This window comes from Drosophila albomicans, chromosome 3, assembly GCF_009650485.2.
Source record: "Drosophila albomicans strain 15112-1751.03 chromosome 3, ASM965048v2, whole genome shotgun sequence".
Classification (NCBI taxonomy): Eukaryota; Metazoa; Arthropoda; class Insecta; order Diptera; family Drosophilidae; genus Drosophila; species Drosophila albomicans.
Window position 1 is genome coordinate 30562657 of NC_047629.2, and position 20792 is coordinate 30583448.

Genomic DNA, 20792 nt, shown 5'->3' on the forward strand with positions numbered 1-20792 from the left:
ACATAAATACTTGCATGTAGAAACTCAACAAAAATATGAATATGCAACTTGAATTAAATACATAATTAATTAACCTAAAGAATTAAACACAGTATTGATGTGAGAAATTGCAGCTACACCACCACAGCTTCGAGCTATTCCAAAATAAATGCAATATTTTAAAAACAAAATGGCGTCTCTTCTGTCTTCAAGATGTCTAACGCCATTAACCGGAAATGGCGCTAGCATGTAAAGGTTTCAGTAGATAAAGATATTTTTATTTATATATTGATTTTATATTTAAGCAAAAGGACAATGACAAATATTGGGTTGCTTCAAACAATTATATGAATATCAAATAGGAAAGGTTCTCCAAATTTCCTTTTCTTGTAACTAATAATTATGTTGCCATAAAGTATCGATTGAGTTACTATAACAACAGAAATTGATATTCATATTTTGTTCACGTAAGTACTATTTATAAATAAAATACATACTCGCGTGAACCCGATAAATTTTTGGTTGTTGTTACAAATCAGCAATAATCGTAAAATTCGCTTCAATGTTTACACATTAACGTGTCGGATGCGACAGCTACAACACTTGCTTTTGGCCAGGTTCCTTTGGCAACACATTACGACATCGACGTAGAATCAACGAACTGAAATACAAATGTATGTTTTGTCGGTGGTATTACTTGGCTTTTTCCATAAAATTCATATCGTTTGTTTGTTTGTTTCTTTGTCGACTGTTTGCGTCGTGCTTTATTGCCGCATTTAATAAGCCATTAAAATTTGATTGCTCAAAAGTAAAACACACATAAAACGCGCATTTGCCAAAACAAAACATACATATGTATTTTATATGCATGTAGAAATATTTAAATAATAATGTGGATTGACTTCTCTTGTTTGAAATGCAAAGGGTTCTTAAATTTTGGATAAATAACATCTGTAAGCAGGCGCCGACTTTAAGAATATTTTATCTAAATTTCAAGCAATCCAAGTCAGATATTTTCGAAGAACTATCATCAAGTAAATTGAACACTAAATTCTACTAAAAGAATTATACACATCTCTTAGTACACAATTTTAAATTAAAAGTTGAATTTCAAGTAGCGAATAATTATGAAGTTGTTCTCTATATTCGTTCTATTGTCAGTTTGGCTGCTTTCTGCTCAAGCTGCCAAGTCCGACTGTGAGTAAGAAAATTACTAATTAAAATTTGATATTCGTAAAGAGATGTCTTATAGATAATATTTTTTGCTACTGGGATGGCCAATCTAATATGCGCAAGTATCGTAGTGTTTATCAATATTGGGATGTCAATACGAAATATTGCACTCATCTGGTTTATGGCTCAACCTTGGGCTTAGATCCCGCTGGCTCCGGCAACGTGGAGTTTGAATATCCAGAGGAATATATTGATTTCAGTAAGTTCCTATAAAAGTTAAAGATATTAATATATCTAGCATTATTCATGACAGATCATATGGCGAAATACAAGAACCTTAAGAACGTTCAAATCAAATCAATAATCTCGATTGGCAACTGGCGGGATCAATCGTCCTTGATTTCCGAAATGATATCAGATACTCGCAAGCGAGATCAATTCTACACATCACTCATTGGTGTGCTCTATAAGACTGGTGTTCAGGGCGTACAGATCAATTGGCAGTTTCCAGCTCATCGTCACATGCACTCCAAGGATCGAGAGAACTTTGTGACATTTCTGCACGAGCTGAAGATTGTGTGAGTGAAGGACGAGAAAGAAACTTGTAATTCATTTAAAATCATCACCTTTCTCCCTGCAGTCTAGATGAGCACAAGTTTATGCTCATGGTCGCTGTCTCTGCTCGGCTGGATGAGAAAACTCTGGCTGCCTATGATATTCCCAGCATAATGAAATATGCAGATTTTGTTAGCCTGCTTGTGCACAACCATCAGGATCCCTACAGTCGCCAATTGAGCTACAATGCTCCACTTTCAGGAGATAAACTGAAGAGTGTTGAGAGCTGTGTCGCCCACTGGGTGAAGCACAGCAAGATGCCATCGAAACTGCTACTGGCTATTCCATTGTTCGGACAGACTTACACCATGGCCTCCTCGAACACAACTGTGGGCTCAGCTAGCAAGGGACCTGGCCGACAGCAACAAGCTTCACTGCGTCCGGGTTACACAACCTTTGGCGAATTTTGCACCCAATCTGGCAAATGGCAAAGGAAATTCGATAATGTGACCCAAGTGCCGTATGCTTATAAGGACGATCAGTGGATCAGCTACGAGGATGGACGCAGCATCAGCGCCAAGACACATGTGGTGGAGCAGCAGCATCTCGGTGGTGTCCTCGTTATGTCCCTTGATGCCGATGACACCCAAGCAGCATGTGGTGAACGCTTTGCCTTGTTGCGTGTTATCATTTCAGTCATTGGGGATCCAGATTCTTTGACCACGCAGGCAGCAACCACAGAGTCCACCGGTCTCTGTCCTCGCGATGGTTTCTTCCGCAATATGTGGGAATGCGATTTATACTACGAGTGTCGCGACACCAAGCGCTTTGATTATGAATGCGTCAAGGGATATTATTTCGATGAGAAGCTCGGCGAATGTCAGCCAGCTAGCCAGGTTGAGTGCAAGCAAAACTTTGTCACCTGGCGACCAGGTCAGAAGCTGTACAACTTTAAGAATCTGCCTCTGAATCTGAAGATTGTGCAGTAGCCAAGTTCCCAAAATAAACACGAAAATGATTGTTCGGTAGTGATGTTAAAAAAAGCATTAGCATTTTACTAATTCGGCATAATTGCAATTGCTACTATTGTAGTCATAACGTAGACCTGCAGGACAGTCAAATTTGAACGTTGCCCCCTCATAACAATAATAAAATCGTGAGCAATTCTTCTCATCCCGGACATAACCTACATCGCCTGGGCAGCGATATTCCTCCTCTTCTGCCTGGGGCTCAGCTTTCAGTCCTGTGGGTGTTTCCCTGCCAAATAGCACACGATTAATTTGCTTAAGCAGCGGGTAACTGTTGTTGCCACAATTGCCCCTGAAGTCATCTGATTCCAATGACCAGACCATAACACCTCCCAATTGTTTGTCCATGGCATATTGTGCTTTAAGCATCAGGCTCTGTTCATTCTCATAGCCCACCCAGCGGCGATCGTTGTAGGCATAAGGCACCTGTTGCTCTGTTTCCCATTCCTGCGACCACAGCTCCTGCTCCATCAAACGGCACAGTTCATTGTAACCCAAGACGCCAGGCTCACGTGAATAGCGTCCTGCAATGCCACGTCCAATGTGGGCAGCGCCTGGCTGATGATTCTCGGCTAGTGTCAAGGTAAATGTGCGCCCATAGAAGGGCACACCAAGTATTAGCTTCTCTGGTGGTGCTCCAGCATCCAACCAATACTTGATCGCCGCATCCACATTCAACTGCTTCTCACGCGGCGTCTTGTCATTGGGTCCAGCGTATAGAGGCGCATTAATACCGACTGTTGTATCCCAAGGACCGTGCATATCGTAAGCCATGACGTTGATTAGATCCAAGTATGGCAAAATCGCTGGTATATCGTATGATTGCTCTGCCGAAAACTTTGCTGATCCCACAGCAGCTGTAAGCAAATAGCCAAATGGATTTAATCCCTCTTTAAGTTCCTTGAGAAACGTTATGTAGTTGGCACGATCATTGGTATTTGTCAGATTGTGTCGTTGTCCTGGATACTCCCAATCCAAGTCCAGTCCATCGAATCCATGGTGCTGCAGAAACTCGGTCACCTGCTCTATAAAAAGTGCCCTTTTCTCGGGATCACTGGCCACAATTGAGAATCGTTTGGAGCCCTCATTCCAGCCACCAACTGCCATCAATGTTTTCAATGTGGGATTCTTCAATTTGAGGGCATTGAACTTCTTAATGTTGCCCTTGCCTCCGTTATCTTCTAGATCGAGATAGGGATCAATAATGCGCAGCTCTCCGCTCTCTTTAATGCCCATAAAAGCGTATACCAAATGTGTGCAGAGAAATGGATCTATGTTATCCACACTAAAGCTTCCCTCGTTGGGTCGATAGACTGCCCAAGTTCCCACATAACAGACGACGTGTTCTGCATAGCAAGTTGATGAGATTCAGGAAGAATTATTCATTTGGAAACTAACTCACTTTTACTGTCTGAATCCGCTGCATTCGAGATGAACACCAAGCCAATAAATACTGCTAGTTGCAACCACATTTTACCGCACTCATCGGAAGCGGTATACAATAATAATTTCTTTTTCTAAAACATCTTCCCATTTTATACTTTTTTCCAAGCGTACAAAAACCACAAAGCACGATAATCGTTAAGTGCAAGACATTGTAAGATAAAATTGTATGTACATATGCTACAAACAACGTAGCAATAAAATTATCAATGTGTTTATTCTTTGCATCGAACAACAGCAAGGCAAATAAAACAATTTCATGTAAGACTTACATAAAATACCAATACATGATTCATATTCAAACAAGCGGTTGAAGGCCAAAGACAAATTGCAGTGTGACCAGTACCAGCTTCCGCACAAAATGCATTACCTAAAACTTTTTTAGCATGGACAACTGATTGTTGCGTCGCAATGCCATTTTTCGCAATCGCCGCCAATACTGCTTGGTGTTGGGATCCAATTCGTCCAGCGGTACAATGCGGTCTGTGTTTAGCGTCCATAGCCAGTCAGGGTACTCAGCATCTGGTTTGATCTGTATTGTAATGAAGTTTTCAAAGATTATCTAGCTTTCAGATGGTGCTTCCATAGAATCTCACCTTCACATCTTCGCCGGTTTTCATATAGTTGCTGCCACACACGTAGCTCACCAGCTTCTGGGCATCTGTCTCCACTGGTATCACCTTTTTCTCCATGACAGGCCCCAGCTTTCCGAGCTTCTTCTTTTTGCCACCTTTTTAGAGGATTGTCATTACTTTTAACTCATCAATATTTTGTTTGATGCCTGCAACTCACCTGCTGCTGAAGCTGCTGGTTTAGCCGCATAGTTGCGTGTTGCTTGTGAAATTATTGTTAAGCGTTGCCTCAGCAAGCTGACAGCCATATTTAAATTGTTCATAGTTGAAATTATATATAAATTCAATGCGAATTGAAATTCAAAATTGCAAACACATTTTATTTACAAGACAACACACAATCCACACACCCGTTGTATAATAAGTGGTGCAACTGGCGGAGCACGGTCACACAGCAAAAGAAATTTATCGTAATCGTCCCTGTACCGGCAAATTTCCGATAACAATCAGTTTCATTTTGTTGCTTGTGTTATTATACAAGATTGCGCCCATGTTATTGTAGAAGACATGCCGTCAATTAAATTTCAAATACCGTCAAATAAAACGCTTGGCACCATTTGCGTTTATGGCGCCGTTGTCTCTATCTCGGCTGTCATGTATATGCGCTGGCGCCTTGAGGATCGAGTGCGCTCCGCTGAGTACTATAAACTTGCGCTCCAAACACTGCGACAACATAAAGGTATTCATAAATTAATAACGGCTCCTGACGATAAATTACTATAAATCGTTTGTAGGTGCTGTCGGACTGCTTGGAGAGCCCATCAAAGACAAGGGCTTCGACATATCGAATGTGAACAACACAGTCGATGGCAACAAGGCACAACTTGAGGTAACAGTGCGCGGACCCAAAGATAAGGGCACCATATTCTTTTGGGCCACCAATAATGCGGAAAAAGGATGGTTGATTGATCGTTTGGAGCTGGAAACGAAACAACATCCGAATAAACGATTTCTGCTCAAGAAGCAGCAGGAAAACGGTCTGATTGGCAGCGACCAACAGCATTACTTGGAGCAGGAAAAACAGTTCCTCGAACAGCAACAAAGAAATTCGCAAGATCCTCAGCAGGAATCCTTTGCGCCCCGCAGTCATTCACAGCCACAGCCATTGCATAAGTCGGATGATCCGGAGCCATATATACAAACAGCCGAAGGAGGTCGCATGCGGTGAAAGATGAGCAGTGGTTTCATTCATTTATTCTCATTTAATTGCACTAATTAAGCATTTTTTTTTTACTAACGGTTTGTAATATTAATTTTAGTATACAAAATTTCTTAAAAACAAAACCCAAAAGTCTTCTGTAGTAACAAAAAACTTTCTTTCATTTTCGTTTTCTTGTTTATTATTATTATTATTAATTATTATTATTTTGCTTATGAAGCGCGCTTGTTAAGAATTGTAAGGCGCCGATTAAATGTTTTATGATTTTGTTGTAAATTTGCTTGCAATTGCATAGATGATTTTTTATTAACTGTTGAATTATTGTTTTAATTGTTAATAAAAACTTTATAAATTGTATTTATCGTTATTGTTATACTGTTACTGTTACGGTTTACTGTTTTTTGCAAGGTGCCGACACTTAAAGAGAGATCGCGATCTCATCTAAATACATTATAATACATTATAGAAAGTGCATGCGTACTAATAATAAGTAATAGTATAAAAAACACACATGCGCTTAATGGTTTAAGAGTTAAACGATAAATAAAGGCGACTGTTGGTGGCAATTGTGACTGTTGAATCGGAGTTGTTGATAGAACATCAGGATCAAGCTAGAGATGCATTTAGTCCACTTTCATTTATGTAAGATCGTAATTGATAAGAATTGCATGTTTTCTTGTTTTGTTTGTATATGTATATAGATAGGTATATGTATGTATGATTTGTAAGCAAATAAAAAAGACAGTTATTACATAAGCGCCAACATTTAACGATCGTATATAGTTTATGATTCTTGCTGCGACTTTTCGCTCATTCTCAATCGGTTTCACTTCTCGCGCTTTGCCATTGCAAGTGGAAGACTGTTGGGTCTCTTAATATGCGACTGCGACTGCGCCGGCATTGCCATGGACATGTTTAGTTGGGATCTTGCTGGCGTGCCATTCACTTCCGCATCCGCTTCCGCTTCTACTTCCGCTTGCTGCTCCTGTTCTTATTGTGTCTTCAGTTCTTTGCCAATGCTATACGACACGATTTTGCTCCAATCGATCTTGGTGCGGGTGATGGGCAACTGTCGCCGCATCGCCTTGAACGTGGTATCCGACATGCTCGAATAGTTCTCCGAGATGGCCAGCTGATACTCGTTCTCAGCCTCTTCAATAAGGCGTATGACCTCCTTGGCCAATTGCTGTTCATTCGACACGACAACGCTCTCGCGACAATCCTTAGAAGACACCAATTGCACATTGCCATCCTCATAGTAGTGAACCTGCACTTTTAAAACGCCCTTCAGTTCAGCGGTTCCGCTGCCCGCCTGGAAACTGACGTGCCACTGTGAACGCCATCTGCCATTCCAGTAGTTCTTCGGCTGGAACTGATGGTCTTCAATGCAAATGGTCAGCGTCACCTGGTTACCTTGCGATTTTCCAAACACAGAGCTCACCTGCACATGGAAATACATAAATTAGACTTGTAATCCCAAGTGGAGTAGAGATTTCAATACTTACGCCGTGCCTGTAGTGATTGGCAGTGTATGCAAGTGTTTCCAGATCCAAGGCGGCGCGCCATGACTCCGCATTGGCATCGGCCTCAAGATCCTGATAGTCGGACGCCTCTTTCCGTAGGTGGTCGTATTTGAAGGCTTGTTTTGTACGAGGATCGTAGAAGCGTCCATTGCCTGCAAAACAATAACATTTAACGCAAACATATTTTCGTTATCAGTAATTGCAAATGGAAATCGACAATGATATCAAGGGGACATATGCGTGGCCTAGATAAAAGTGCTACCAAGACGGGGAGTTGATAAGCTGAATCTTTGTTTGCCGCTGCATTTAATCAGTGAGTCAGAAATGAATGAAATCATGTTCGAATTGAAGCGAAAGTTAACGTTCGCATAAATTTAGAATGCAGGTTATCATCTGAAACTAGCGACTAACTGATAGTAAACCTTTAACTTAAATGAAACTTTCAGCAAATCGATTTAATTGTTTGTTTGAAAAGCGTTCACTAGAGGATGAGAAACTGTCAGTTATAAATGTGATATTAATGTGTATATTTTGGTCTGCGAAATTATGATTTGAGCTGAGGGTAAGTTTGTTTTTGCTTTTGCCCATATTTGGTCGTCGCCTATCAAGCAAATTGATTTGGGGCACAACAATCCCATCTCCTCCCTCCCTTCGGCACCCCTCGAATGACGTAGCCCCAACTGTAAGCGATACGCACCCAAATCGTTGTACTCGGAGATGATGGCATTGTGTTCGCTGCCCTCGATGCGCACTGGAGTCAACTGGTCTTTGTTATACTGCGAGAAGGCGTGGCTGGCGCCATCCTTGAGCAGAGCATCGTTCTTGAGTAGCTCGCGGACATCGTTGAACACCTCGTTAAATTCACCGGGCGGCGCGTGCAGTATAAAATCGGATACAATGCGTACTTTTTCCGAATCTGTAATCTGTGTCTGTTCCATTATTTCGTTCGTTTGGGTGATTCACGAATTTGGGGCAGTGTTTGGTTTTTACACTCGTCGCTGTTGTTGTTTTTGTTGGACTACTATCGCCACTTGCGTTGTTCCCGTATGTGCGAGTATGTCTTGAGTTCTAGCAGTTCAAAGTTGACTGCCGCAATATTGTATTTTACTAAATTATAGCTTTATAATTTAAAATATCAAAGCGAATTCGGTCTTTTGTTCTTTTTCAAGCAATTTTTAATGGTGACGACTGTAGAGATGAAGAAACATCGATGACATTACCGATGTTTCGATGTTTTTTGCTTTTTTTAAACATCGATTTTTTATAGCAACCATCAATCTTTTGTGGCAGCCAAATAAAATAATTTAATGACTTAACCATCATAAGGAAATATTTAATACATCCCACAGATGATCTTAGCAAATTCGTCGCTCAGTTGCAAATTGATTAATTGACGTCGCAAATTTTTTGGTATTTTCTAATTTTGAAATAATGTAAGGCACAGTACAGTGAGACCGTAAAAGAGATTTTTCTATTTTGTATATCTCAAGTTGTCATTTCAGAAATTTTGTTCCTGGTCACACTCCAAGAATACAAATAGAAAAAGCATTTAAAAAGCTTTTTATAAGAACAAAATGGTCGAAATCTTCTAAAAGTATCAGACGGCGAGATCAACATCAGCAAAATAATGAAACAAAAGTATTATTTTAACGAAAACCGCGGGCTCAACTTTTTAAACGCATTTTAAAATCAATTAATTAATTAATAATGAATAATAATAATATTATATTCATGCGAACTTTGCAGTAAGATTTACAATTAAAAAGTAACTAATTTAGTAAAATGATTAAGAATATTTTCGGAGTTAAATTGTATAAATAATAAAGTCTCAGCCCGGTTCAGACAACCGTTGTTAACATTGTGAATTAATGTTGAAACAGCAAACGATAACAATTAAATGAAATATGCCTATCGATGCATCGATATTTCTTAAGATACTTTGTCGCTTTGTCGCCGTGCTCATGAGTTCATTTGTCGGCTTGCCTCTCATTCTGTCTCTCGCTGTCGGACTGTACGGACGCTCTCGCGGCATGCGTGAATTTTTCTTGCTCTATCGCTTTTAACGGTTTTCCCAAACACGATCGTCAAGTTATTTGTGAATTAAAACAAACGCCGGATTTACGTGCATATACATCTAGCATTTTCGATTTCGAAAATAGCATACAAAATAAGTGAACAATTCGGAGAATTACCCATAAACGAAGCTGTCACTTGTGACTTCTTTGCAAACGTCAGTAAAAGCAACAAAAGTGCCTTTTCTCTTACTCTGCAAACACACATAAGTATGTGTGTGTAAAGCTACGACGAGTTGGTAACAAATACAACTACAAGTGCAAGCAGACTTAACAACGCGCGCTCTCTCAGCCAACAAAACAACATCGTTGTGTGTGTACGCGCGCCTGCGTGTGTGTGAGTGAAACCACTTTTTACCTGGATTTACCTGTTTGTGCGATTGAAATAAAGCCGAAGCGAAGAAGAGAAGAAGCGAACAAAGCGCAGTTGGCAATAAAGTGAATACCAAAGCAATGCTAGGTTGAGTGAATGATATTTAAACATTCACCGAAATTAAAAAAGCGAATGCATTTTGTATAAATAATAATACAAAAATTATTAATAAAACTGTGTGTGGCATTCGTTTCGTTTCGATTTGTCGGTGACTTAGTGAGTGATTGTTGTTTGTGTGCGTTGCCATGAAAATGCAGTCTAAACAAACCGCGAAGCACACGAACACAAACAAACAACGACAATTGTGAGAGAGAACGAAAGAGCTAGAGCGTGAGTGAGTGAACACGAGTATTCGAGTTCAATAGAAAAGCGTAAATTGAATTGTTGTGTGAAGCGGTGCACGCGGAAAGTGGAAAAGGAAGAGAAGAGCAACAGAGTGAGAACCTGTGATCTACACACACACACACCTCAGAAAAATACTAAATAAAATACTAGCTGAAATACTGGGTGATTCATTTACAATATAAAAAGAAAAAAGTGTCTTTATGTCGTGATGATTTCAAATACATGATTTCCGCGCTCTTTCATCTCCCCCAAACAAAAGTCCCCTCCTCCAGTGTAACAGAATAAAATGCAATAAAATGTCGTTACAAGCGGACAACAACAACAATCACACCAACCGGGACAGCAACAACAACAACAACTACAACCGAAATAACAACACGAATTCAACGCAACAGCAACAAGAACAACAGCAGCAGCAGCCACATCAGCAGCACAAGCGAAAATGTCGCAGTCAGCGACAAAGCTCCAGCTACAGTTACACCTGCCCACAGCCGCGCCCCCTCACCAGGCTGATGGCATTAGCGATAGTTATCGTTATCGCCATCATCTGCAATTCTCCCGCCCTACTCGTTCAAGCCCTTCAAGCTAGCTCGAGTTCCAGCTCCCGTTTGAGTCCGAGTCACACGTCAACGCTTGGAGATAATCGCAAACCCACCTTCGTCAATTGCAGCAAATATGCCCCGTCCGTGAAAGAAGAGCAGCCGGAGAATACATATGTGTTCAGGGTGACGGCTGTGGATCCGGATCCAGATCAGGAGATACGCTACAGTCTCGTCCAGTCGGCGGCAGATCGCAGCAAATTCGTTATTCATCCCACCACCGGTGTCATTATGACAGCTCACATTTTTGATCGCGATGAACCGATTCATGAGAAATTCGTCTTTGTCACGGTTCAGGCAACCGATAACGGTTTACCGCCCTTGGACGATGTTTGCACCTTCAATGTGACCATCGAGGACATTAACGATAATGCGCCCGTCTTCAATAAGGCATTCTACGATGAATCCATGTCCGAGAACACAAACGTAAGTACTTCTCAGTTAGTACGTGACCCATCTATGACCATCCACGCTCAGAGCTACGTGGGTCAAGCGTGCGGACCTCGGATTACTGCCGTTTGACCCTCAAAGTAGTCGCTGTGCGGACGGGAAAATCTGCTTTAACCCCAGGCAACTTGTGTGACCAAACCTATGATCATAATGAACTCTGTTTAATGCTCTTTGTAGTCATATTTTATCACTCATACTCATTAGTCAGTTTTTTACGATCTAGTATATTGTTCTTTACCTTTTGAGCTTAGTCATTTTTTTAACATTTAGTCATTATTTTCTGTTTGTCTGACATAGAGTTAATATCGGTTAAATGCAAAAGAACGAATTTGGCGATAACTTCAACTAATTATTTAATTGTGATGTACAGTAGAAAATATGTAGCACAATGATTGATATATTCAGAAACATAAACTAGATAATTTATCATAGTTTTTTGTTTTACAATTCGTAAAGAAAATAACTTTATCTTCCTATAGCGCCAGTAAGGATAAAATGTTGTTTAAACTTAAGCAAAATAATAAAATTTTTTCTGATTTAAAGAACAGCGTCCAGAAGATCTTTAAAATTTAATAAAAATCGAAACCCAGACGAATCTATTCTGTTAATTAGATACGCGAGCGACTTGCGAGATAAACAACTTCACTTGATCATGAGTATTTATAGAAAACAAATGCAGTCGAGTAGATTGTTTATTTTAGATAATGAATTCAGCACCTTAAACATTTAGCTAGCCCTGTCTTCATTCGTAGAGCGAGGCTGCTGCGATGGCTGAAGATGCGTGGGTGTTGTAGGCGTTGAACTGGAAAAGCTGGTTGGTTATTCGTTACTAGTTGTTGGTTGCTGGTTACTCTCTTCGGGCTAGAGTCACGTCAAGTCAAGTCACAGGTTGAGTTCATTGTTCGCATGGCTCGATGAGTCAATCGCGCGAAACCTTGAAACCTCTTCTCACGAAAGCTGCCAAACAAGTCTTCTCCTGGACGCAAAGTGACTCGTCTCAGCCACCTAGGGAAATACTAGCTATGTTGAGCTAGCAACGATTGCAAACTTTTGTTGTGAGCTGACTTAGAAAACACAAATGTCAGCGAGGGGCCTTGAGAGAGTGCTAATGCTCTACATTTACACGCACTAGTCGAGAGTATTGATTATTTTAATGCGTTCAACTAAGCAAAAAAGACGCCTAGAATAGAGCAAAAACCCTTGGGGGTTCAGTCTTTAATAGTTCTTGCTACTGACAAGTAGGGAAAGTCATAGATTTTTTGGTTATTTACTAGAAAAATGTGTAAAGTTAGAATTGGGATTTCTATATCTAAGAAGGGAAGTTTACTGCAGATTTAGCTTTAGGGTCTTCCCCTCATATTTGAATGTCATCCAACCGAAATCGTTTGTCTTTTAATTGCAGGTCGACGCAGTGGTTATGTCGATCAGTGCCAGCGATTTTGATGATGGCAACAACAGCATTGTCGAGTACGAAATACTTATGGAGCGTGATTATGAATACTTTAAAATCGACAAGGAGTCGGGCATCATCTATTTGAAGCGTTCGATTGACAAGCGACCGGGACAAACATACACGATCAATGTGCGTGCCTATAATTTAGGAAACGATCCCTTGCAAGAGGCGCGTATCGAGGTGTGCGAATCCGTGTGGTCGAGTCATCGATAAAGCCACCCTCCTTTGTGGATCCTATTATGGAGCCCATCTATCTAAAGGAAGATCTCAAAAATTTCTCTGTTCCGATTGTCACCCTGCGCGCAGTCTCTAACATGCCTGATAAACCAGAGGTGATCTTCGAACTGATCACTGGACGTACCGAGCAAACGAATGGCAAGAACACATTTGTATTCAATCAGATTGGCAACGAAGTTACAATTCGACTGGGCAAGAGTCTGGACTACGAGTCCATTACGTACTATTCGCTGACGATGAGTGTACGCAACACATTCGAGCTGGCTGCCGAGCACAACATCAAGATAATTGTCGAGGATGTCAACGATAATATTCCGTTCTTTACTGAGGTCAAGTCGGGCACGATATTGGAGAATGAACCGGAGGGCACACAGGTGATGCAAGTGCGTGCCTTTGACATGGATGGCACCGCTGCCAACAACAATGTCACATTCCAGCTGGACGACAACACGGAATATTTTGCCATCGATTCGTATACTGGTATCATCACGGCACGGATTCGATTTGATCGAGAGGAACGCGATTTTTACAATGTCAAAGTCAGGGCAACGGACAATTCGCCGTCGAGTCTGTTCAACACCGGCGAACATAATGTTGGCTATCAGGTGTTCCGCATCGCCATTGGTGATAAAAACGATCACGCGCCGCATTTCCAGCAAACGCACTATGTGGCCGACAAGTTGTTGGAGGATGCCAACACAAATTTCGAGGTGATCGAAGTAAAGGCCGAGGATGAGGATAATGCTTCGCAGATTTTGTACAGTATTGAAAGCGGCAATGTGGGCGATGCTTTTAAGATTGGCCTCAAGACTGGCAAGATTACTGTTAACCAGCGACTCGACTACGAGACCATTACCGAGTATGAACTCAAGGTGCGCGCCTTTGATGGCATCTACGAAGATTTTGCCACAGTTACCGTGAAGATTGAAGATGTCAACGATAATCGACCTGTGTTCAAAGAGGAGTACAGCAAGACGATTCGCGAGGGTCCAGTGCTGTCCAACGATTGCATTCTGATTATTGACGCCTATGATCCGGATATCAAGGATCGCAACGCCCCGCAGCATATTGTGTACTCGATTGTCAAGGAGGAGCACAGGAAGTTGCTGACTATTGATAATTCTGGCTGCTTGCGTCTGATTCAACCACTCGATCGAGATCCACCCAATGGACACAAGAGCTGGCAAGTGCTGATCGCGGCCAACGATCACGATGGTGAGGTCACAAGCCTCCAATCCGTGCAGCCCGTGATCATTACGCTGGAGGACATCAACGATAACGCTCCGTTCCTGGTCAATCATATGCCCGTCATCTGGCAGGAGAATCGTAATCCCGATAAAGTCGTACAGCTGCTGGCGGATGACTACGACGAGCCGCAGAATGGACCGCCCTTCACCTTTGGCATTGACAGCGAAGCATCGTCGGACATCAAGACCAAGTTCAGCATCGACAATGATTATCTCTTTGCTAACGTGTTTTTCGATCGCGAGGAGCAAAAAGAGTACTTCATACCCATTAGGATCAGTGATTCCGGGGAGCCTAAGCTGAGTGCGGTGAGCATATTGCATCTAATCATTGGCGATGTCAATGACAATGCCATGACGGAGGGTTCGTCCCGCATCTTCATGTACAACTACAAGGGCGAGGCACTGGACACGGATATTGGTCGCGTTTTTGTCGACGATCCCGATGATTGGGACTTGGACGACAAGACGTTCCAGTGGAAGAACGGTTATGCGCACGAACACTTCCGCCTCAATCCCAGCACCGGCATGATCACCATGCTCAAGGGCACACCTGAGGGCGAGTATTTGCTGGACTTTACAGTGACCGAGGTGTCGCCGTTGATCGAACGCCACGAGGTTGATGCCGATGTCACGGTTCTGATCAGAGAGCTACCCGAGGAGGCGGTGGACAAGAGTGGCAGCATTCGCTTCGTCAACGTCACCAAGGAAGAGTTCATCAGCGTTAGCCGCGACGTGCAGGCGGATGACAACTTTTCGCTTAAGGATCGTCTACAGCATTCGTTGGCGCGACTCTTCAACACCTCCGTCACGAACGTGGATGTCTTTACGGTGGTAGAGAATGCCGACAATCGGCATCTGGATGTGCGCTATTCTGCCCACGGTTCTCCCTACTACGCACCCGAGAAGCTCAACGGTATTGTGGCCCAGAATCAACAGCGTCTGGAGCAAGAACTCGGTCTGCAGATGTTGATGGTCAACATTGATGAGTGTCTGATCGAGCGGCTGAAGTGCGAAAGCTCCTGTTACAATCAGTTGACCAAGAGTTCGGTGCCCTATGTGATCTACTCCAACACCAGCTCCTTTGTGGGCGTCTATGCCTTTGTCCAGGCGCAATGCGGCTGCCAGGCGCCACCTGCTACGGTGCACTGTCTCAACGGTGGGACACCTCGCTTTGGCGATGACAACGCCTGCGACTGCGATGAAGGCTTCACTGGCCCTCACTGCGAACTCGTCTCCGTGGGCTTCTATGGCAACGGACATGCTTTCTATGAGCCCATCGCCGCCTGCGACAACACGCGCATCAGCTTGGAGATTACGCCGCAGCATGAGCAGGGACTGATCATGTATCTGGGACCGTTGCACTACAATCCATTGCTGCCTCTGAGCGACTTCTTGGCCCTAGAACTGGATAAGGGTTATCCGGTGTTGAGCGTGGACTACGGCACAGGCATGGTGCGCATCAAGCATAGTCACAGTCAACTGAAGCTGGGTCGCTCGTATCAACTGGACATTCTACTGCAAAACGCCAGCGTCGAAATCAATGTGGACAATTGCCGTCTATCGACTTGCATGAGTCTCAGCGCTCCCCAAGGTTCCAACGAGTTCCTCAATGTAAATGCTCCTCTGGTGCTTGGCGGTGCTCCCGTGGATCTGGCGCAACTGGGACGTCAGCTCAACTGGACGCATGTGCCCAATCAGCAAGGCTTCTTTGGTTGTGTACGCAATCTGACTGTCAACGAATACACCTACAATCTCGGCATGCCAGCGCTCTCCACGAACATTGACAGCGGCTGCCAGCGAGCTGTAGCTGTGGCGGTTAGTTTTGGCATTGATCGTAACTTTATCATTGCGATCATCACGTGCATTGCCCTGTTGCTGATCATTCTGTTGGCTGTGGTGGTGCAGAAGAAACAGAAGAACGGTTGGCATGAGAAGGACATCGACGATATACGCGAAACAATCATCAACTACGAGGATGAGGGCGGCGGCGAACGCGACACCGACTATGATTTGAATGTGCTGCGCACTCAGCCCTTCTACGAGGAGAAATTGTACAAGGATCCACATACACTGCAATCGGGCATGCGGGATCCCAACGATATACCCGACATTGGGGACTTCCTCGGTGGTAAGAAGGAGAACTGTGATCGCGACACGGGCGCCTTCACTGTCGACGATGTGCGGCATTATGCGTACGAAGGCGATGGCAACTCTGACGGCAGTTTGTCGAGCCTGGCATCCTGCACCGATGATGGCGATCTCAATTTCGATTATCTATCCAATTTCGGACCACGCTTCCGCAAGCTGGCCGACATGTACGGCGAAGAGCCTTCCGACACCGATTCAAATGTGGATGACGAGCAGGGCTGGCGCATCTAAGCAAAAAGTATCCACGTTTGAAATTGGCGATATTGAAAAGACTTTTACGATTAGTTTTTGTGTGTAGGGCGGCATAGCCGAGATAGAGAGAGACTCCAATCGATCGATCGGCCAGTGTCGACGACATGTCGTCCGCTCTTGTGGAAGACATTGCAAATATATATAAAACAAATTAGTAATAGGATTTTTTTATATAATTGAATGGAATGGTTGGTGTAGAATGGCATCGAATCGAATCGAGGAGGAGCATTGCAAGGGAACATCTCTTTTGTAACGTTTGTAATCGCAAAAAAGTGATCTTGATCTTACGTAAAGAAATCTTAAATCTAACACAAAAGTTAACTTAAATTTAGCGAAGCAACTGCGAACAAAGCTGGATCGTATTGTTGTCTGTATTTTTGCGACAAAAAATATAGAATAGAACACACAAATTGAAACAAACAATATAAATACATACACATATGTAGCATACACATGTAAGTTAGTAATGTTTAATAACAAAAACAACAAATTATGAAATGAAAATCAAAAGAAAACAGAAAATAAGAAAAAAGAAATTCAACGAAAATTCCTACGAATAATATTATATGTTAAATGGAACAGATGGCATTTGTTTTTCGCATATTTCCAAGATGAACGTTTACAATTATTATGTAATTTAGTTAATAATATGTTAATTTAATGTACAATTACTACAAAAGGCATTACGTTTAGGGCATAGACAAGAAACAAACTGGCAGCTAATGAAGCTCCTTCAAACTTCCGAGTAACACTTTAAACTAAACTCTTAAGACAAGTCGATATAATCCATATTTTATAATTAATTTATATTCAAGAAAAACAAAAACAAAACAAAAAAATAACGAAGACGGGAGTTTATTGCTTAAGTTATCTCTGTAAATGTATCTTATAAATATATTTACTTATATATTCTGGATATCAATCAAAAAACAAACTATCGAATCGAAGGATTTAGCTAGGCGCTGTAATTATGAAATATCACATACATAATCACATGTATGTACAAATATATAGATATATATCTGTGTGTGTTCCATATATACAAATCGAAAGAATGAGAAAACAAAGTTTTATGTGAAAGAAAATGATTAATAATAACAATATTGATAAATAAATGCGATATATGTATTTTTTTAAGTCGTTTTTCATCGAGAGTCCTAAACTAAGCGAATTTTTTACATGCCAACGCAGCTAAATAACTTCTAAAAATTTATTTATATAAATAAATTGACAGAAATACACACACCAACACACACACACATACAGACACAACAATTGTGTAAAAAATAAACAAAAATGAAAAAAAATATTAAATGAAATTCTTTTTATTATTTTCCAATTAATCAATAGCGGGGTTCAAGATAAGCCTAGGTACTACGCAAGTATTGGGGATCGTTAATCTGAGTTGCAAAGGTCAGTGAGACCTGCAATTGATGAGATTGTCGGAAATATTTGTAAGAAACACGCAGCATTATTTCATTTCTTGCAGCTACAAAATCAACACAACATAGAACACAATTCTCTGTTCAAATACGAAACAAATGCGTCTTTCGACGACGCGGAGGAGGAGGAGGAGGAGGCGGGTGCTCAATGGAAGTCATTGACTGGCCAAACAAGAGGGCGGCCAGCTACCGTTTGGCGTCGCGACGGCGTTGGAGGAAGAGGCCCATTATCTTATCAGCGGGTCGTGTGGAAAGTAGGCCGACGCGTCGCTGTGGCTTTTCAAATTATCTGAATGTTCAATGTGAATGTGAGTTGGTGAATAGTGAACAAATCGATTGGGGCACGAGCACAAATGAAACGCAACGAACCAAACTGGAGCAGTTGCCAATTGAAGTGCAGGTGCTTAGCTTCAAGCTTCGACTTATGTTTCAATCCAGCTGATACAGATACTTTTCACTACTTCCTATACCCTATAAAAACAGCAAAACAACGCTCGACTTCTGTGGCCACCAGATGGTCATAAATTATACGAAAATTGATTTTCAATTGGCTCTCGAGCGTATCAATAAAATTCTGCTGCGGGAGTAATTCAAGATTCCAGAAAAAATGCCCCAAAAAAATTAAAACAATTACCCTCAAAAAGAAGGCAACTTGAAAACGCTCAAAAAGTATCTGAGAGTTTGTACTTGTAGGTCTGCTGTGGATTGCGGAAAGAACTGACAGATGCGTTTCTAACACTCGAACCAAATGTCGATAATAAAAACAGGAAAAAAAACTGCAAAAATTCAAGCGAAAATGACAAGGCTTGGCTTCGTCAGAAACCAGGTAAAAGATCGAAGGGCTCGCTCGAGAGGAAGCAACACAAAAAAAATGGCTGTTGAATAATCAAATAACCGTCTGCTACCTGTTCGACGCAGCGCAGCTGCAGCTGCCGCACTCAGGTGAGCACTCTGGGCACGGGATAGGGATTGGGAAGGCGACTGGGATGTTTAACCAATGGATTAACATAACAGTCGAGGCGAAAGAAACGCACAAAGCAAAGCAGCACAAAGAGGCAAAGGCGAAGGCGAAGGCAAGGCAAAGCCAGGCTGAGAGAACTCGGCTCGAATGCGATTCTCTTTTGTACCTGAAATCGTGTCCGCACACATCGACAGCAGCTGCAACAGTGTAAAGGTATCTCTCAGATACACACAAAGCAAACACACTCACATACACACATAGAGAGGCCTGCTCGTTGTGGCTGTTAACGGAAAAATGAAAGCAAATCTTTGTAACGAACTTGGCCGCATGCAGAAAACCAGTATTTCAAACTGCTTTTGGGTCGAGGTGTGTATCTGTTGAATACTCGCTATCTTGCTTTGTGTTCTTGAGTGAATTTTGAAGTTGGAAGTTGGAAGCGAGTGACTGAGTGAATGCGTGAGTGAGTGAGTGCACTCATTCATTCGCTTTTGCTTTGTGCGCTCATTCGCCAGCTGCCTTCGTTGCTCGGAAAGAGCGAGAGCGTTGATCAGCTTGAAGCCGAACATGTCACGCACGATGATGCTATTGTCTTCAATATTGATGGGCACGTCTTGGCGTTTTACTACCTGTTGATGATGAGGAGGATGCTGCCGGCTGTCGCTGCCGGCAACTCGAACTGTTGCCGGTTTTGTGCTGTTCTTAGCCATCAGCGATCGTCTCTGCTCTTTGTCTAAGCTGAACGCTGCAATTTTGCATTGGCCTCACTCACAGATTCTCCTCTCTGGAGAAGACCTCCTCTTGATTAATAACAGCAAACTGAACTGAACGTCGAGGAATGCCGCTGAGTCGAACCGAACTGAGCTGAGTTCGGGCAAAGTACTCATTAACACTCGCTGGCTATTCATCACAATTTCAATTACCATTTGCGCGCTGTTGGCTGAAACATTGTCTGTCCAGAGAGCTGCTCTTAACAATGCTTTGCCATTGTGTTCAGCTTACATTTGCCTAAAACTAGATTTTTTGCTGATTACTTCGAACTGTGCTAAGGTTACACGATCTTTCTATTTTGTATTTTTTGATAACTGGCAAACAATTTCTATTTATATCTTTTTTTTATTATTTAAGTAATCCTCACTTGAATATTGAAATTGGTTTATTAATCATAAATTTGGGCTTGGCTGCTTATGGTAATTTTGTTGTTTATTTATTATAAGAAATGATCACACACAAAAGAAAATGCTTCCACATTTCAAAGTCATAATGCATGCGCTCTTCTCGCCCCATCCCCGACTATATCTTCAACCATTTGGCCTTTTAAGACGACACTAATAACTCTATGAAGAGAGCTACGTGTTTGTTGTATCAAGTCGCTTATTAGTTGACCAACATGTCGAATGCCAGCAGGTAGCTGCAGCGCATAGAATACTGAGTGTACAGCATAAAGAATCGATAATACAGATCGCTCATAAAGGGAAATTTTTCGTCAACTGCCTGAACAGAAGAAATGCTGTTCAACTCGAGACGTGACTGTCTGGCTTTGTCAACTGTTTAGTCAAGCTCGGCACGTACAGCAGCAAAGAACAAGAAAGAGAGAGAGACACTATATATGTGCAGAAGAAAGAAACGAGTTTGTTGACAGTGACGCACATATAAAATCAAAACAATAAAATATGCAAATATTCAATCAGAAATTCATTCATGTGCAAATATGGCGGAATTCG

At 42.0% G+C, this 20792-nt stretch overlaps 6 protein-coding genes across 6 annotated transcripts; 3 read left to right on the forward strand and 3 right to left on the reverse strand.

Annotated features, from left to right (window-relative positions):
• The first annotated feature begins 1038 nt into the window (after positions 1–1038).
• LOC117571587 (probable chitinase 10) lies at positions 1039–2768 on the forward strand. The gene is made up of 4 exons (XM_034253802.2): positions 1039–1176; positions 1232–1411; positions 1466–1730; positions 1793–2768. The coding sequence occupies exons 1-4, from the start codon at positions 1107–1109 to the stop codon at positions 2694–2696; spliced, it is 1419 nt and encodes a 472-aa protein (XP_034109693.1). The 5' UTR covers positions 1039–1106; the 3' UTR covers positions 2697–2768.
• LOC117571588 (chitinase-3-like protein 1) lies at positions 2723–4250 on the reverse strand. The gene is made up of 2 exons (XM_034253803.2): positions 4138–4250; positions 2723–4081 (listed from the first exon to the last, which is right to left on the reverse strand). The coding sequence occupies exons 1-2, from the start codon at positions 4205–4207 to the stop codon at positions 2754–2756; spliced, it is 1398 nt and encodes a 465-aa protein (XP_034109694.1). The 5' UTR covers positions 4208–4250; the 3' UTR covers positions 2723–2753.
• A 126-nt stretch (positions 4251–4376) lies between these two features.
• Positions 4377–5107, reverse strand: LOC117571591 (39S ribosomal protein L54, mitochondrial). The gene is made up of 3 exons (XM_034253807.2): positions 4971–5107; positions 4775–4908; positions 4377–4710 (listed from the first exon to the last, which is right to left on the reverse strand). The coding sequence occupies exons 1-3, from the start codon at positions 5071–5073 to the stop codon at positions 4549–4551; spliced, it is 399 nt and encodes a 132-aa protein (XP_034109698.1). The 5' UTR covers positions 5074–5107; the 3' UTR covers positions 4377–4548.
• An 83-nt stretch (positions 5108–5190) lies between these two features.
• Positions 5191–6110, forward strand: LOC117571590 (uncharacterized). The gene is made up of 2 exons (XM_034253806.2): positions 5191–5489; positions 5545–6110. The coding sequence occupies exons 1-2, from the start codon at positions 5318–5320 to the stop codon at positions 5976–5978; spliced, it is 606 nt and encodes a 201-aa protein (XP_034109697.1). The 5' UTR covers positions 5191–5317; the 3' UTR covers positions 5979–6110.
• Positions 6111–6235: 125 nt separating this feature from the next.
• On the reverse strand, positions 6236–8697 carry LOC117571589 (F-actin-capping protein subunit alpha). Its single transcript, XM_034253805.2, has 3 exons — positions 8190–8697; positions 7475–7644; positions 6236–7410 (listed from the first exon to the last, which is right to left on the reverse strand). The coding sequence occupies exons 1-3, from the start codon at positions 8428–8430 to the stop codon at positions 6961–6963; spliced, it is 861 nt and encodes a 286-aa protein (XP_034109696.1). The 5' UTR covers positions 8431–8697; the 3' UTR covers positions 6236–6960.
• A 781-nt stretch (positions 8698–9478) lies between these two features.
• Positions 9479–17602, forward strand: LOC117571586 (DE-cadherin). Its single transcript, XM_034253801.2, is given in 3 exon segments — positions 9479–11307; positions 12734–12964; positions 12967–17602. Coding segments are annotated over 3 exon segments (4641 nt in total). The 5' UTR covers positions 9479–10578; the 3' UTR covers positions 16648–17602.
• The last annotated feature ends 3190 nt before the right edge of the window (positions 17603–20792 follow it).

Coding starts and splice junctions, on each gene's coding strand:
- LOC117571587 (XM_034253802.2), top strand. CDS start 1,107: ATGAAGTTGTTCTCTATATTCGTTCTATTGTCAGTTTGGCTGCTTTCT. Junction 1,412..1,465: donor AGAGGAATATATTGATTTCA/GTAAGTTCCTAT, acceptor TATTCATGACAG/ATCATATGGCGAAATACAAG. Junction 1,731..1,792: donor CTGCACGAGCTGAAGATTGT/GTGAGTGAAGGA, acceptor TTCTCCCTGCAG/TCTAGATGAGCACAAGTTTA.
- LOC117571588 (XM_034253803.2), bottom strand. CDS start 4,207: ATGTGGTTGCAACTAGCAGTATTTATTGGCTTGGTGTTCATCTCGAAT. Junction 4,082..4,137: donor AGCGGATTCAGACAGTAAAA/GTGAGTTAGTTT, acceptor CTTGCTATGCAG/AACACGTCGTCTGTTATGTG.
- LOC117571591 (XM_034253807.2), bottom strand. CDS start 5,073: ATGAACAATTTAAATATGGCTGTCAGCTTGCTGAGGCAACGCTTAACA. Junction 4,909..4,970: donor ACCAGCAGCTTCAGCAGCAG/GTGAGTTGCAGG, acceptor TCCTCTAAAAAG/GTGGCAAAAAGAAGAAGCTC. Junction 4,711..4,774: donor AAACCGGCGAAGATGTGAAG/GTGAGATTCTAT, acceptor ATTACAATACAG/ATCAAACCAGATGCTGAGTA.
- LOC117571590 (XM_034253806.2), top strand. CDS start 5,318: ATGCCGTCAATTAAATTTCAAATACCGTCAAATAAAACGCTTGGCACC. Junction 5,490..5,544: donor AACACTGCGACAACATAAAG/GTATTCATAAAT, acceptor AATCGTTTGTAG/GTGCTGTCGGACTGCTTGGA.
- LOC117571589 (XM_034253805.2), bottom strand. CDS start 8,430: ATGGAACAGACACAGATTACAGATTCGGAAAAAGTACGCATTGTATCC. Junction 7,645..8,189: donor CTCCGAGTACAACGATTTGG/GTGCGTATCGCT, acceptor ATTGTTTTGCAG/GCAATGGACGCTTCTACGAT. Junction 7,411..7,474: donor CCAATCACTACAGGCACGGC/GTAAGTATTGAA, acceptor TTCCATGTGCAG/GTGAGCTCTGTGTTTGGAAA.